At 50.0% G+C, this 13,468-nt stretch overlaps 6 protein-coding genes across 6 annotated transcripts; 5 read left to right on the top strand and 1 right to left on the bottom strand.

The window, feature by feature from the left end:
- The first annotated feature begins 1,472 nt into the window (after window positions 1-1,472).
- Window positions 1,473-5,077, top strand: EURHEDRAFT_531314 (putative DUF221 domain protein). The gene is made up of 2 exons (XM_040787185.1): window positions 1,473-2,050; window positions 2,106-5,077. Exons 1-2 carry the CDS (start codon window positions 1,967-1,969, stop codon window positions 4,884-4,886), a joined length of 2,865 nt encoding a protein of 954 aa, XP_040638379.1. The 5' UTR covers window positions 1,473-1,966; the 3' UTR covers window positions 4,887-5,077.
- A 108-nt stretch (window positions 5,078-5,185) lies between these two features.
- EURHEDRAFT_413051 (uncharacterized protein) lies at window positions 5,186-6,088 on the top strand. The gene is made up of 2 exons (XM_040782077.1): window positions 5,186-5,493; window positions 5,570-6,088. The coding sequence occupies exons 1-2, from the start codon at window positions 5,428-5,430 to the stop codon at window positions 5,882-5,884; spliced, it is 381 nt and encodes a 126-aa protein (XP_040638378.1). The 5' UTR covers window positions 5,186-5,427; the 3' UTR covers window positions 5,885-6,088.
- Window positions 6,089-6,133: 45 nt separating this feature from the next.
- Window positions 6,134-7,453, top strand: EURHEDRAFT_378144 (heme-dependent oxidative N-demethylase family protein; the record flags this gene model as incomplete). The annotated part of the gene is made up of 4 exons (XM_040779038.1): window positions 6,134-6,244; window positions 6,294-6,396; window positions 6,461-7,155; window positions 7,223-7,453. 4 exons carry the CDS (start codon window positions 6,134-6,136, stop codon window positions 7,451-7,453), a joined length of 1,140 nt encoding a protein of 379 aa, XP_040638377.1.
- Window positions 7,454-7,491: 38 nt separating this feature from the next.
- Window positions 7,492-8,656, bottom strand: EURHEDRAFT_515849 (homoserine dehydrogenase; the record flags this gene model as incomplete). The annotated part of the gene is made up of 2 exons (XM_040786417.1): window positions 7,492-8,576; window positions 8,626-8,656. 2 exons carry the CDS (start codon window positions 8,654-8,656, stop codon window positions 7,492-7,494), a joined length of 1,116 nt encoding a protein of 371 aa, XP_040638376.1.
- A 1,642-nt stretch (window positions 8,657-10,298) lies between these two features.
- EURHEDRAFT_413048 (hybrid sensor histidine kinase/response regulator) lies at window positions 10,299-12,274 on the top strand. The gene has a single exon (XM_040782076.1). The coding sequence runs from the start codon at window positions 10,330-10,332 to the stop codon at window positions 11,848-11,850; it is 1,521 nt and encodes a 506-aa protein (XP_040638375.1). The 5' UTR covers window positions 10,299-10,329; the 3' UTR covers window positions 11,851-12,274.
- Window positions 12,208-13,455, top strand: EURHEDRAFT_413047 (CCDC174 family protein). The gene has a single exon (XM_040782075.1). The coding sequence runs from the start codon at window positions 12,228-12,230 to the stop codon at window positions 13,293-13,295; it is 1,068 nt and encodes a 355-aa protein (XP_040638374.1). The 5' UTR covers window positions 12,208-12,227; the 3' UTR covers window positions 13,296-13,455.
- The last annotated feature ends 13 nt before the right edge of the window (window positions 13,456-13,468 follow it).

Below are 13,468 nucleotides of genomic sequence, written 5' to 3'. Positions count from 1 at the left end.
GCTTGACACTGTATCAGCTTGTAACAGCTTTACAGGTTGTTTTTGTGATGACAATATCGCAAATCCGCATCAAACCTCCCCAGCGCAGAGACAGCCCGAACATTAGAGGTCACTACAAATACCCGTGTTCCGTGGTTGTAGCCCAATTTCAGTGCTCAATTACAAACAAACCCTCATCGGATAGGCATTCTCCATTGCTCCGCTATTTCCACCCTACATGAGCATCGAATAGAGCCTGGCAAGCGAACGATGGGGCAATCTCCCACGCCTCAATAACTCTATTCAGGGTGCGCGGAAGAACGCTGCCACCACATGTCCACGACTTTGATAGTCATCTCACCAAATACCATGTGGTTATCCATTGAATCCTCCGGAAAGGAAAAATTGACGAGCATCGAGATCGTGGCCTCGTGACCCTCGTCGGGGACTAGACAGATCACGTTGCGAGCGGGAGGGACGAACCTTTCCTCGTCATCACACAGATTGAAACCACGGATCAAAGCCCCGAATTCTTCCCGGATACAGTAACTAATGGGCCATCCAGAGCACCTTGGTCCTCAATCACATCTAGCTTGAAGCGGCGGAACGCCTCGTCCGCATACGCAGGCAGGATATAGCATCGCAAGCCGCGCTGCACCACCTTATCAGATTCTCTATCGCTCGATGTATGCTCTGAGGGCATAGCCTGAGTAGCTTGTCATGAACGCGTAATAGCCCCATGTAGGATCTCGGTCCACGTGTTTGTCTTCTCAAAAGCTGGCTTGCTCCCATTCCTCCATTTTGCGAAGCAAATCTATCCCTTGGTCGAGTATTGGATTGTAGAGCGTCTGGTCATAATAAGTAGCGGGATCGGCTTGTGCCTGCACTTCCCGGAGTGGCCGGGCTGTCGTGGTGATATCTGGCGCGGCACGAGGATCGAATGAGCGGACATTGGAAATGCGAGTCCGGGGTACAGGGCGGACAGCCAGAGAGGGGTTTGTGGGGGAAGTAGGGCGCATATTTGCGGGTTTTTCTCGAGTAGTCATGGTGTTGATAGTACCAGTAGGGAGTCATGCGTGAAAAGCTGATAGTCTCAAGGTAGCGTTAGATAGTGCGAAATTAGTAGGTCATGGATTGCACTAGGCAGCAATATGCTAAACACAACCACGGTCTCCTATTTATACACCGGGATTCTCTTTATTTTCATACCAATATCTACTCCATAGTCTGTACTCTGTACATATGTGTCGAAATTCCCGTCCCAAAAGGGCAACTGTAATGATGGAACATAAAATACAGGAACCCACCTTCGTGTCTCGCAATGTTCCAGACTACGACCCACCGAGGAGTTTTCATTGGCCCACAGAAATAGTACAAAGCAGGGCCAATCAGATTGAACTCTGATTTTACATTTAGTGTGCACTGTGAAGGCTGTACATTCTCTGTAGTAGAGCACTCTGGGGTATAGGATACAATATAAACATAAGAGTTGTTGTTATAGAATAAAAGAAAATATTGAGACGTGTAGATCAGAGACGGGTCTGGATAAGCATAAACAGATCAGATGGTCTAGACTACCAAGACTGATGATCTGCCAGTAGGGACCGATGCAGTATTTGTATGTACTCCATAGAATCTGCATTGAAGACTGTCACTCTGCACATTTCTATTATACAAGTACATATCCCAACCCATTATATTCTATCATCTTATCATTAATTTCCGTCTGAAACTCCAAGCAATAGCCATATATGAGTTTATGGAGATGGTTTAACGCCGCTGTCCAACCGCCTCCGCTGGGCCCACCCGAACATTGTCTTTTTGCCTCGTCATCCATTCTTTCTTTTCTTTTTTCTTTTCTTTTTCTCTTTTCTCTTTATTCGTCTTCTTTCGTTCTCGTTTCCCCCACGCCTCTCGTTCTATTACTACCATATAATCAATCCCTCGTTCTGTCCTCGTGCGCCTCTTCGGAGGTCGTGCCACCGCTATGCATCCTCTCGTTTTCGGCCGCGACGAGACGACGCCCGCAGACGAATTCCTCAAGCTCATTCAGAATCCGTTTTCATCGGCCGTACGCTCTCTCGCTGAATGTTTTGCAGATATATACTAACTCATATTAACAATAGTTTCAATTGAACGCCCTGTCTGCCTCCCTGGTCACTTCCGTCGCCGCTGCCGTCCTCCTCGCCCTGCTCTTCTCCCTCTTTCGTCCCCGTCATTCCGTCGTCTATGCACCAAAAACCAAGCATGCAGACCACAAGCACTCCCCGCCTCCAATTGGCAAAGGCATTTTTGCCTGGTTCAAGCCCGTCCTGCGCACCAAAGAACCAGAACTTATCGAGTGCATTGGTCTCGATGCCACCATCTTCCTGCGATTCACCAAGATGTGCCGCAATATCTTCATCTTTATGAGTATTATCGGCTGTTCTATAATGATTCCGGTCAATCTCACACAGAGCAAGGGTGCCGTTCAACAGGGGTTTTCGGCTTTTGCTGTCATGACGCCGATGTATGTCAGTACCATGGCCGTGTGGAGTCAGGTGGCTTGCGCGTGGGCATTCAATTTTATCATTGTGTTCTTTCTGTGGAGGAATTACAAGTCTATTGTTCGTCTGAGGAGAAATTATTTTCAGAGTTCGGATTATCAACGTAGTCTGCATGCACGGACTTTGATGATCCTCGACATTCCCCAAACTGCACGCTCCGAAGAAGGCATTATGCGTCTCACGGATGAAGTCAATCCCACTGCTGCACTGCCACGAGCGTCTGTCGGCCGCAACGTCAAGGGTCTTCCCAAGCTGATCAAGGAACACGATGAAACCGTCCGCAAACTCGAGTCTATATTGGCCAAGTACCTCAAGCGACCTGATCAACTGCCACCAAACCGGCCCACCATGCGTCCACCCCGGAACCACCGCGGTGACACAGTTGACAAGATGGTGGACGCCATTGACTACCTCACTGATCAGATCACACGTCTCGAGGAGGAAATCCGCCATGTTCGCGCTTCCGTCGATAAACGGGATGCCATGCCGTTTGGTTTCGCCAGTTTCGACATGATCGAACATGCACATGCGGTAGCCTACACAGCGCGCAAGAAGCACCCACAAGGTACTATCATCAGTCTGGCTCCCCGGCCGCACGACCTCATCTGGGAGAACCTGCCTTTGTCCAAGTCAGCACGCATGTGGAAACGGTTCATGAACATCATTTGGGTTACAGCGTTGACGGTCGTTTGGATCGCGCCCAACGCTATGATCGCAATCTTCTTATCCAACCTGAACAATCTGGGTCTAGTTTGGCCGGCCTTCCAAACCTCACTCAATGCCAACCCCAAGGTCTGGGCTGCGGTGCAGGGTATTGCATCTCCTGCTATCACATCGTTGGTTTATTTGATTCTGCCTATCATCTTCCGTCGTTTGGCGATTCGAGCAGGTGACGTGACTAAGACTTCCCGAGAGAGACATGTGCTTCACCATCTGTATGCGTTCTTCGTCTTCAATAACTTGATCGTATTCTCGCTCTTCTCGGCCGCCTGGACTTTCGTCTCTACTGTGATCGACGCCAACCAGCACGATGAAAATGTGTGGCAAGCACTCAAAGAGGGTGAGCTTTACTCCAAGGTTATTAGTGCCTTGTGCAATGTATCACCCTTCTGGGTGTCCTGGCTGCTGCAGCGGAACCTGGGGGCTGCCATTGACCTGGTGCAGCTCGTTAGCCTGTTCTGGATTTGGTTTGTCCGGACGTTCATGTCGCAAACGCCGAGACAGGCGATCGAACGGACGGCGCCACCATCGTTTGACTATGCTAGTTATTACAACTACTTCTTATATTACGCAACAGTGGCTTTGTGTTTTGCGACGCTGCAGCCCATTGTACTGCCAGTCACAGCCGTGTACTTTGGGTTGGATGCCATGCTGAAGAAGTACCTGCTGATGTATGTATTCGTGACCAAGAATGAATCTGGCGGCCAATTCTGGCGTGTCCTGTTCAACCGAATGGTGTTTGCGACTATCCTGTCGGACATTATCATCGCGCTCGTGACCAAGGTCAAAGGCACATGGACCATGGTGTACTGTGTGGTTCCGCTACCGTTTCTGGTGCTGATCTTCAAGTTCTATTGCATGAGGAAGTTTGACACCGACACCAAGTACTACAACCGCGCAGATCTGAGCGATGCGGAAGCGCTAGCAGCCGGCAAATCTGGTCGCAAGGCATCGGAGCGTCTCAGCAGCAAATTCGGCCATCCGGCTTTGTACAAACCTCTTATCACTCCGATGGTGCATGCTCGTGCGGCTGATGCACTGAAAAAGATCTACCGCGGGCGCCTGCACAACTCCATGGCGGAGGGCGAGTACTCAGACATTGCCTTGAACCCGATGTCCGCATCGCATCCTGGCAAGTCGGATCCATCCGGCACGGCCCCATTCGAAGTCGTTCCGGAGAACCAGCTGGACTTCTCGTACTTCAAGGACCGCCCCGAATTTCGGGATGAGTTTGGCGGCGGGATCTACGGTCGTCCAGAGGATCTCATCACAGAACGATCACACACCCCACGCAGTATGTTAGGCGGCGAATGGTCACCCAGCTCATCGCGCGCCTCCTCGCCAGCCCCATCAGGACTCTCCATGTCCATGTCCGCATTGCCAGCAGACCCCTACAGCCACGTCCATCCCGTTTTCCGTCCACCATTATCTCGCGGTGACAGCGGTCCCGTGGGACGAGGCTTGTACCAGCAGACAACCAACGAGAGTGAGACGTCATTGCTTGACCAGGCACAAGTGCCTGCGCAGACAGAGGTGCCTCCTGCAGCGTTAGACCGCTGGCGTACCGGGGGTTATGGACCTGTTGAGCAGGATGATGATCCTGGTTTCATGTCATATGAGGCATATCGGATGGCAAGGTAGATTTTGAGTCTTTTGTTGTTTTTATCGAGGCTCAGGTTTTTCTGGGTTGATGTATTTTCTTCAATTCTTCGTGTATATGTTTTGATATATAACTTTGGATACTAGTATATAGATTGGACGAGAACGGTGACGAATTACGCTAATTATTTGATCATTAAATCTCTTCAAACTAGTACTGAATGTATAAAAGAACAGACTGGGTGCCCTTTAGTAGATGAGTGAAGCGATTACCCAATTAGGCCAGGCGGATCGCGATCCGCGGAGCTCGGAGCTGTCCCCTTTCCGCTTTGTTCCTTACTGTCAGCCTCAGCTCCTGTACTGTCTGTCATGTAACAACATCAACTTACAGGGTTCCTCTGTGCGATGGCCCATTGGTTTTTCATGCGACTCTCATCTCACGCTTATTGTGCCACTTGTCATTGCGACCTGTCACTCCTTCCGTACCTCCGCGGCGTACTTCATACCTGAAGTACGCTATCAACAAACATCCACAGCCACAATACTCGCACACCAATTCAACTTAGAACCAGAATAGCAGAAAATGGCCTGGTACTCCATCCTCCCACCAGATCTCACTTACCTCGAAACCTGGGCCGCTCGAATCTTCGTACGTCTTTCCCTCCCCATTCCCACCTCTCCGCAACTCAATCCAATCAGCCCGTTTCCATTACTAATGAGCACAGTTCATCTTAGGTCTAACAACCCTTCTCCCCTGGACCGCACTCCTGATCTTCGACATCGTGCTGTATATCGTGCGCATGGCGTTTCACGAGATTCCAGTTGTTGGGGGCCGGGTGAGGGGTGCGCAGAGACCTAGGGCGCCGAGTTTGAATGAGAGGCCGGATGGGGGCGCGAGGAGGGTTTTTGTGTTGGGGCAGGGGGGTGAAAAGAATATGGAGGAGCTTGGTGATGGATTTGGAGATGGTGATCTGGATGGGGATGAGTATGCGGAAGGATATCGGGATGAGGGGAAGGAGCGGGAGGGGAAGAAGCTGTGATACGGTTTACTGCGAGGGATACTTGCATGGCGTATGGATTTTGTTTGATATGTATGTGATACCCATTGTGATTCGTTTGTACGGAGTACTGTTATCTATGGTCTATTGTCTGTCGGTGCTTCGGGACTTTGTCCAATTGACGGCGCCGAATTTCGGTGTTACTATACCCTGCAGGTTAGTGAGATGTATTTATTAGCATGGACATCATCTTTCTAATTTTATTAAATTGCTTTGAGAACTATGGTTACCATGGATTTCTTGTGGATGTCAACCTTGACATTGACCTCGTCGACATGGATGTTGATATCATCGCTGGCCCTCATTCTTATCTACGTGATATACAAAAGACAGACTCAACCTGTGCGTCTTCCTTTGATCATCACAGTCTCTACTAACTAACTCACAAAAGAAATACACCTTCCCCCCAATAACCCCCCTCCCCGACTTCAACCATGAAACCACCGACCCTATCCAGCTCCGTCCCTTCAAACAGAAATACCATCTAACCATGGGTATCCCATCCCTTCCCCTACCCACACAATACGATTAAAATGCTAACGCAATACTAACACACAGGCCTCACAAACGTACCCCCCTCAGACCTCTTCCCCATCGACAAAACATACAAATTGCGCCTCGCGCTGCGCTCATCACTCATCTCAAAGCACAGAGATACAGTCATTGGTGTCTCTGATGATAATGGGATGGATACGAGGGTCCGCGATGCTGTGGAGGAGCTATATGCGTTTCTTATCGAGTGGTACTTACCAAACCGGTATCCGTCGATGTTTAGGGTTATTCCTTTCCCCAAGGAGAAGGGAGGGAAGGTATTAGTGAATAAAGTAACAGGCGATTCCTGGCCCACCACACTCGATCACACCCAATCCATAGATCACGGACTAGAAGTGCTGGGTAAGCTTATTGATGAAGACTTCCTTATCCTCCTCCCCATCCAATCCCCGGATAAGTCTCCACAAGACCAGAAATACCACCTCTCCGCCTACATAACCTGCTACCCCAGTGGCTTCGACCCAGCCCAGAAACTTGGCCTACAACTATCCGCAATCCACGCCCCCGTCCCGGGGTACAGCGAGAAACTCGAGAAAAGCATGGACCGGTTCTTTGCGAAGCTTGAGGTTGGGAAGGCTGTTAAGAGAGTGAATTGGACTGTTACGACGGGGGCGGGGCTTTTTGCGGCGTTTGGGGGGACGCATGCGAAGATGGGGGAGGATGTTAAGCCCTTCGGGACTGGGGAGTTGGATGTTGAATCGGTATGTTTTCTTTTCTTGGTTTATGAGTTATTGAAAATGAATGGCTAACGGTGGGGTGGTTGGGTAGACGTTCCTTCGATGTGAGCGGCAGACGCTTCATCGGTTACCGACTAGTAAAGCGTTGGTTTTTGCATTCCATACGTATACGTACCCTATTCAGCAGATCAAGGATGAAGGGCTTGGTGAGGAATTGGCTACTGCGATTGACGGGCTGAAAGAGGGCAACGTGCCTGAGATGCATTTCTACAAACGGGGTTCTGTATGGGGAGAAGCTGTCAAAGCGTTTTTGCGGAGTTAATACCAGTATCGTCTACTCTATACACAAGCTATAGGTGTCTAAGACAGTCTCTCAAGAACCTTGAGCAGATCAGCCGTAACACCCATAGCAGTCACATCACCACCAGCACCAGCACCCTGCACGATCAACGGGTTGGGGCCGTAGCGCTCCGTGTAGAAGCTGATGATGTTGTCGCTGCCCTTCAGACCAGCAATAGCGCTGTCCTTGTCAAAGTACTGCAGTCCAACGCGAACTTCCTTCTTGGCCGTGTCCACGCTACCAACGTACCGCACAACCTTACCCTGCTTCTCAGCGCCGTCCTTGATAGCGGACATCTGGCTGTCAAACTCGGGGAGACGGGTCATGAACTGGGTGATACCGTCAGAGGTCGAAGGAAGGGAAGCAAGCTCGTTGGGGATGAGCGACTCGATCGGGAATGAGTCGGGTCCTTGCACGTCCAGACCGGCGATACGGGCAAGGATAGTGAGTTTCCGGGCAACGTCCATGCCGTTCAGGTCATCACGCGGGTCAGGCTCGGTATAGCCAAGCTCCTTGGCCTGGGCAACAACCTCACTCCATTTAGCAGAAGCACCAGCACCGCCGGATACAGGGGCGAAGGTGTTGAACAAGAACGACAGCGTCCCCGAGAAAACACCCTCAATTCGAGTGATTTGATCACCGGTAGCGACCAGGTCCTTCAGCGACGAGATCACAGGCAACCCCGCACCCACGGTACTTTCATGGTAAACCAGCGCCTTGCCCTCAGCGGCAGCACCGAAGATGTCCTTCCACAGACTCAAGTCGCTCGAGAAACCCTTCTTGTTGGGCGTCACAACCGAGATACCCTTGCGCAGGAAGACGGGGTATGAGCTCGCCAGCGCGGGGTCGCTGGTGTTGTCGACGAGGACAGCGCGGCCGGGAGTGGAGGAGAGGTAGGAGGCGATTTCGTCGACGGACAGGGCACCAGACTTGGTGAGAGACGGAGTTTCGGAGGCGGTCTTCCAGTCACCAGCGGGAATGCTGGGCTTGTAGGCCGGGGAGGGGGAAAGGAGGGTTTGGGAGGAGCGGGCGAGGAGGACGAGCTGGGGAGCGTTGGGGAGGCGGGCGAGCTGGTTTAGGAAGGCAGTGCCAACGCCGCCGACACCTGTGTTGTTAGTTGTATGCGTATACAGGGGAAGCATGTGTTGGTTTACCGATAACACCAAGGTAGATAGGAGAAGTCATGGTCAATTGATTGTGTGCTGTGACTTTGGATGTTGATAGAAGGATTGAAGAAAAGTACGTGGGGTTGCGGGGCTATCTAGTGCTTAGTCATACATGCAGCGAGCTAATTATCAAAGCCCTGGAAATAGATGAAATGATGTCGAGACAGGTGATTCTAGCTATCTAGTTGAGGGTGGCAAGTTTAATAGAGTACACCAGATACTTTTGGTGCTCAAAAATATCAATTTCCCGTTACTGCCATATAAAGTAAGAAAATGCCGAAAAGCCATGGAATTGCAATTGTGCTATCAGAATGTTTGAAGTAATTTTACGCATTGTAGACATTAGCAAGAAATTTTCTGGATATTAGAGTTATATATGGTGCGTTACCGAACAGTGCTACGTTGATGGTCCCTTCTAGTTAAGCTTTACAACATTCATCATCTTGCTGTGTCATGATCAAACACTAACCATTGGAAACATGGTAGGTACTCTGAGAGTGAACCAGAGAAATCCAGTCTGTTTCCGAAATCTTTTTTGGGGGTTATCGCCGTGTCTCACTGAGAAACTATGTATGCAAGATTGGTGACGTCACCTGCAGCAATATCTGATATACACACTCTGTACCCCTGGGTATCTATAGGTTTACACGCTTACTTCCTTCAATTCACACATGACATCCTGAAGAATAAGTTCTTTAGCTTTAATAGTGCAATTTAATGTTAGTTACATCGAGCTGCTTATATCTATTATGCTAACCACCTCCCAGGGATCAGCCATCAGTTAAAGACACGCAAACGCCAGGATGGCCGGATACTATCGGAGATTTGACCCAAATGGTGATGACTCTGCCCCATCCTGCTGCTATCTACTGGGGAGATGATCTTATGCTTTTCCACAACGAAGCTTGGGCGGAGGCCACTGGTGGCGTTGGTAGGCAAAGAACGCTGCAGCGGCATGCTCTTGCGAGCAACACTGTTGCCGTTTTGTTGACCGTTTCTCATGGTGGCAAGGCAGGTGCATTGCGGGGCCAGGATTTGTTAAATGCTGATCGATGTAAGACGAATTGGCACGTCTTACTGAGTCAAATACCAGGCGTGACTGGTGTTATCGCCCAGTTACTTCCTAAGGTTCAATCCCAGAAACAATTCGACAATGATACTGCAGACGATGAGGCATACAGTGGTGCAATGGATTACTCGAGGGGTTATGCTGTGAATTCTGCGACGAAAGATATCAATATTACGTCTCTTCGAACAAACGAATCCGTGAAACAGCTTGCGGATACATTACCAGCCGGGCTCGCCATTATCAACCACCAAGACGAGCCTGCATTCATCAATGGACGCTTCCAAAATCCTCATTTCTACGGCAGTAAAAAATACTTCGACTCCCTATCGCAGTCCATCCATCAAGACGACTGTAACCGAGTTGAAAGTGCGTACCAGGAGGCACTGAGGTCCAAAAGCGAATTGCGCATCCAATATCGTGCACGACATCAACCTGACTGCTGGCGCTTGCTTTTACTGAACCCCCTTGGTCATGGGGACGTGCAATACCCTGGTCTCCATGAGCGTGGCGGGTTTACCTGCACGGTTGTGGACATTACGGCCGAAAAGACTGCGGAAATAGAACAGGCAAAGTTTGCGCAAGAGGCGCAGGAGCACAAGGAAAAACAAGAACGATTCATTGACATGATCAGCCACGAGATTCGCAATCCACTCTCCGCTATTCTACACTGCACCGAAGATATCATAGAAGCTGTGAAGGGCAAGAAAGCAGACCAAGTTCAGACGGAAGATATCATACAGGCGGCGGAGATCATAAACTTGTGTATATTGCATCAAAAGAAAGTCGTTGACGATGTACTCTTGTTCTCCAAACTGGACGCATCCATGCTGACCTTATCACCGCGAATCGTCCTGCCACGAGCAGAAATACCAATTTCACTAAAAATGTTCCAACCGGAGCTCCGGAACCAGGACATCCACTTTGAATACCGACTCGATCTTTCCTATATAGAATATGGCATCGACTGGGTCATGGCAGATCTCACCAGGATCAGCCAGGTGGTTATCAACCTATTCTCAAACGCAATCAAATTCACCGCCAAAACCAAGGGCATAAAGAAAATCGCGCTCTGCATGGGTGCTTCCCTAGAACGACCACCGTCATACCCACCGAACATCGTCTTCTTCCAATCCGACGAGGCCGCATTGCGCCTCGACGCAACCAGCGGGCCGGAATGGGGCACAGGCGAACCGGCATATATCATGGTCGCTGTCAGTGATAATGGGATTGGGATCAGCCCCGAGAACCAGAAAAGGCTTTTTGAGCGCTTCAACCAGGCGACTCCCAAAACAGGGGTAGATTATGGAGGTTCGGGGTTGGGGCTCAACGTTTGCCGGAAACTTTGCCATTTGCACGGAGGGGAAATTGGTGTCAGCTCCAAGGAAGGGGATGGCAGTACTTTTGGATTTTTCTTCAAGGTCCTTCGAAGTTCGCGAGCATCCCACGACGAAAAGGTATCGCAGGAGGGTGAGTCGGGAATGGAAAAGCTGCGCAATCGATTCGAATCACTTGGCCATGAAGATCAGGATGCGAATTCCGATTCCGATTCCGATTCCAAGTTCGAGATCTCAGATAAGCCTATCGTGACTCCTTCATCGGAGGTGATGCCAAGCGCCACAGACGATGAAAGAACACAAAATACGGCCAAGATCGCAGAGACTGACAGTGACCGGGATGCAAGGCGACAAAAAGCTGCCGAAGGTGATTTATCTAATGGAGACAAACCAGAGACAGAATCTCCTGGACCATCCCAAGGGGAACCTGAAAAAACACGTATCCTGCTAGTCGAAGATAACATCATCAACCAGCGCATCATCTCCCGCAAGTTAAAATCCCTTGGCTTTAAAGTTTCAGAAGCCAGCGATGGCCGTGAGGCCGTTAAGGCAGCTCAGACAGGTGGATTCAACTGCATTCTTATGGACAAAGAGATGCCTGTTATGGATGGAAATGCAGCAGCGAGAGCTATTCGACAATCTGAACATAAAAGTATTGCATCCGTCTCGATCATTGGTATCACAGCAAATGTTAGGCAGGAGCAGGAGAATGAGATGAAGCAAGCGGGAATGGACTGTGTGATCCATAAGCCGTATAAAATGGAAGAGCTTGTGGAAAGAATCAATCAAGCAACCAGAAAAGAGGCATAATCAACAAGGACCCTTTGATATATTGTCCTATCACCAGTATCCTAAATAATTAATCAATGAGCCTGAAGATACAATGTTGGCATCCTGGGCTGTAGGAATCCAGACATCGAACTGGATTGTTGTATTCTAGGTGTAGTTATAGTTAGCTGTTAGATATTTGAAGTTTGCCTGATAATCTGTACAAATGATAAGTATATTTCAGGAATCAGTAGATATCTAGACCTGATGCCCATTTAATAGCAGCTGAGAGCAGAGCATGAAGGAACAAATCTATGCGCTGATTCCGCCGATCCGGAATGTTCTCCGTTCCGCTAGTTCTTCCAACTGATATCACTTCCAACTACCAAACTACAACAACTACTTCAACAACTCCCAAAATGGCATCCAACAACTCCCTTTACGGCAACCCTCCCCAGAAACACCCCCAATCCACAAACCCCCAATCCTCCTCCTCCCTCGCCTTCACATCCCACCTGTCCTCGCTAATTTCCCAACACCAATCCTCCTCGACCACCGGCCGCGCGCGCCCTTCCAAATCCTCCAAATCAGACATCTTCTCCGTATCTAACCGCGGGTCCCAGAAACGCGCCGCAGCCGACTTACTCGATGATAATAATGGCCAACAGCACAAGTCGGTGAAGGATATCGGGAAGGTGGATGAGGCGACGCTGCATCGGTCGAAGAGGAGGATGGAGGAGAAAGCAAGGTTGTATGAGGATTTGAAGAAGGGGGATTATTTGGCTGGGGATAGTGACGATGAGGATGATAGTGTTGGTGGTGTTGATGAGGGGAGGAGTGGTGGCGATGTGTATATGGCGCGACTGCGCCGGAAGGAGAAAGAGGGGTTGGTGGACTTCGATCGCAAATGGGCTGATGAGGAGCGGAAGCGCGAGGATAAATATGAAGAAGAAGAGGACGGCGATGACAACGCGTCAATAATATCTTACGAAGACGATCTGGGCCGCACCCGCCACGGCACCCGCGCAGAAGCCGCCCGCGTTCTCGCAGAATCGCAATCTCAGCAAGAAGCCGCTGAGCGCTGGCGCCCGCAACGTCCTACGAACCTGATCTACGGCGAAGCCATACAAACGCAGGCGTTCAACCCGGATGCCAACACGGCCTCACAGATGTCGTATCTAGCGGCCCGTCGAGACCGCTCGCCTACGCCGCCTGAGGAGACGCATTATGACCCAGAGGGTGAGGTGCGGAATCGCGGAACAGGGTTCTATGCGTTTTCAAAGGATGAGAATGTTAGAAAACAGCAGATGGAGGAGTTGATGGAGGCTAGAGACGAGACTATTAAGGAGAGGGATGCGAGGCGGGAGAGGAGGGCGGAAAGGGAGCGCCTTAAGGACGAGAGGAGGATGAAAATTGAGGAGTTGAGGGTCAAGAGGAGGGCGGAGGTGTTTTTGGCGGGATTGGGGGACTTGGGAGTGCAGAGTTGAGTCGACTTTGTCTACTGTTTGAGATTTGATTTGAGATACCCATTTGCATTTGCGTCTGCATGCCATTGACATAGATATTTAAGAACCCAAAAGTACGAGGACACAGGACACGCTAAATACGATATAAACATAACAACATCTATACAGACAAAAGACAGAGCCCGCCTCGTTGT

The sequence above is a fragment of the Aspergillus ruber genome (genome assembly GCF_000600275.1).
Source record: "Aspergillus ruber CBS 135680 unplaced genomic scaffold scaffold00015, whole genome shotgun sequence".
Classification (NCBI taxonomy): Eukaryota; Fungi; Ascomycota; class Eurotiomycetes; order Eurotiales; family Aspergillaceae; genus Aspergillus; species Aspergillus ruber.
This window is presented reverse-complemented; position numbering and strand designations above follow the sequence as displayed.

Coding starts and splice junctions, on each gene's coding strand:
- EURHEDRAFT_413047 (XM_040782075.1), top strand. CDS start 12,228: ATGGCATCCAACAACTCCCTTTACGGCAACCCTCCCCAGAAACACCCC.
- EURHEDRAFT_413051 (XM_040782077.1), top strand. CDS start 5,428: ATGGCCTGGTACTCCATCCTCCCACCAGATCTCACTTACCTCGAAACC. Junction 5,494..5,569: donor CCTGGGCCGCTCGAATCTTC/GTACGTCTTTCC, acceptor TAATGAGCACAG/TTCATCTTAGGTCTAACAAC.
- EURHEDRAFT_531314 (XM_040787185.1), top strand. CDS start 1,967: ATGCATCCTCTCGTTTTCGGCCGCGACGAGACGACGCCCGCAGACGAA. Junction 2,051..2,105: donor AGAATCCGTTTTCATCGGCC/GTACGCTCTCTC, acceptor TATTAACAATAG/TTTCAATTGAACGCCCTGTC.
- EURHEDRAFT_413048 (XM_040782076.1), top strand. CDS start 10,330: ATGATCAGCCACGAGATTCGCAATCCACTCTCCGCTATTCTACACTGC.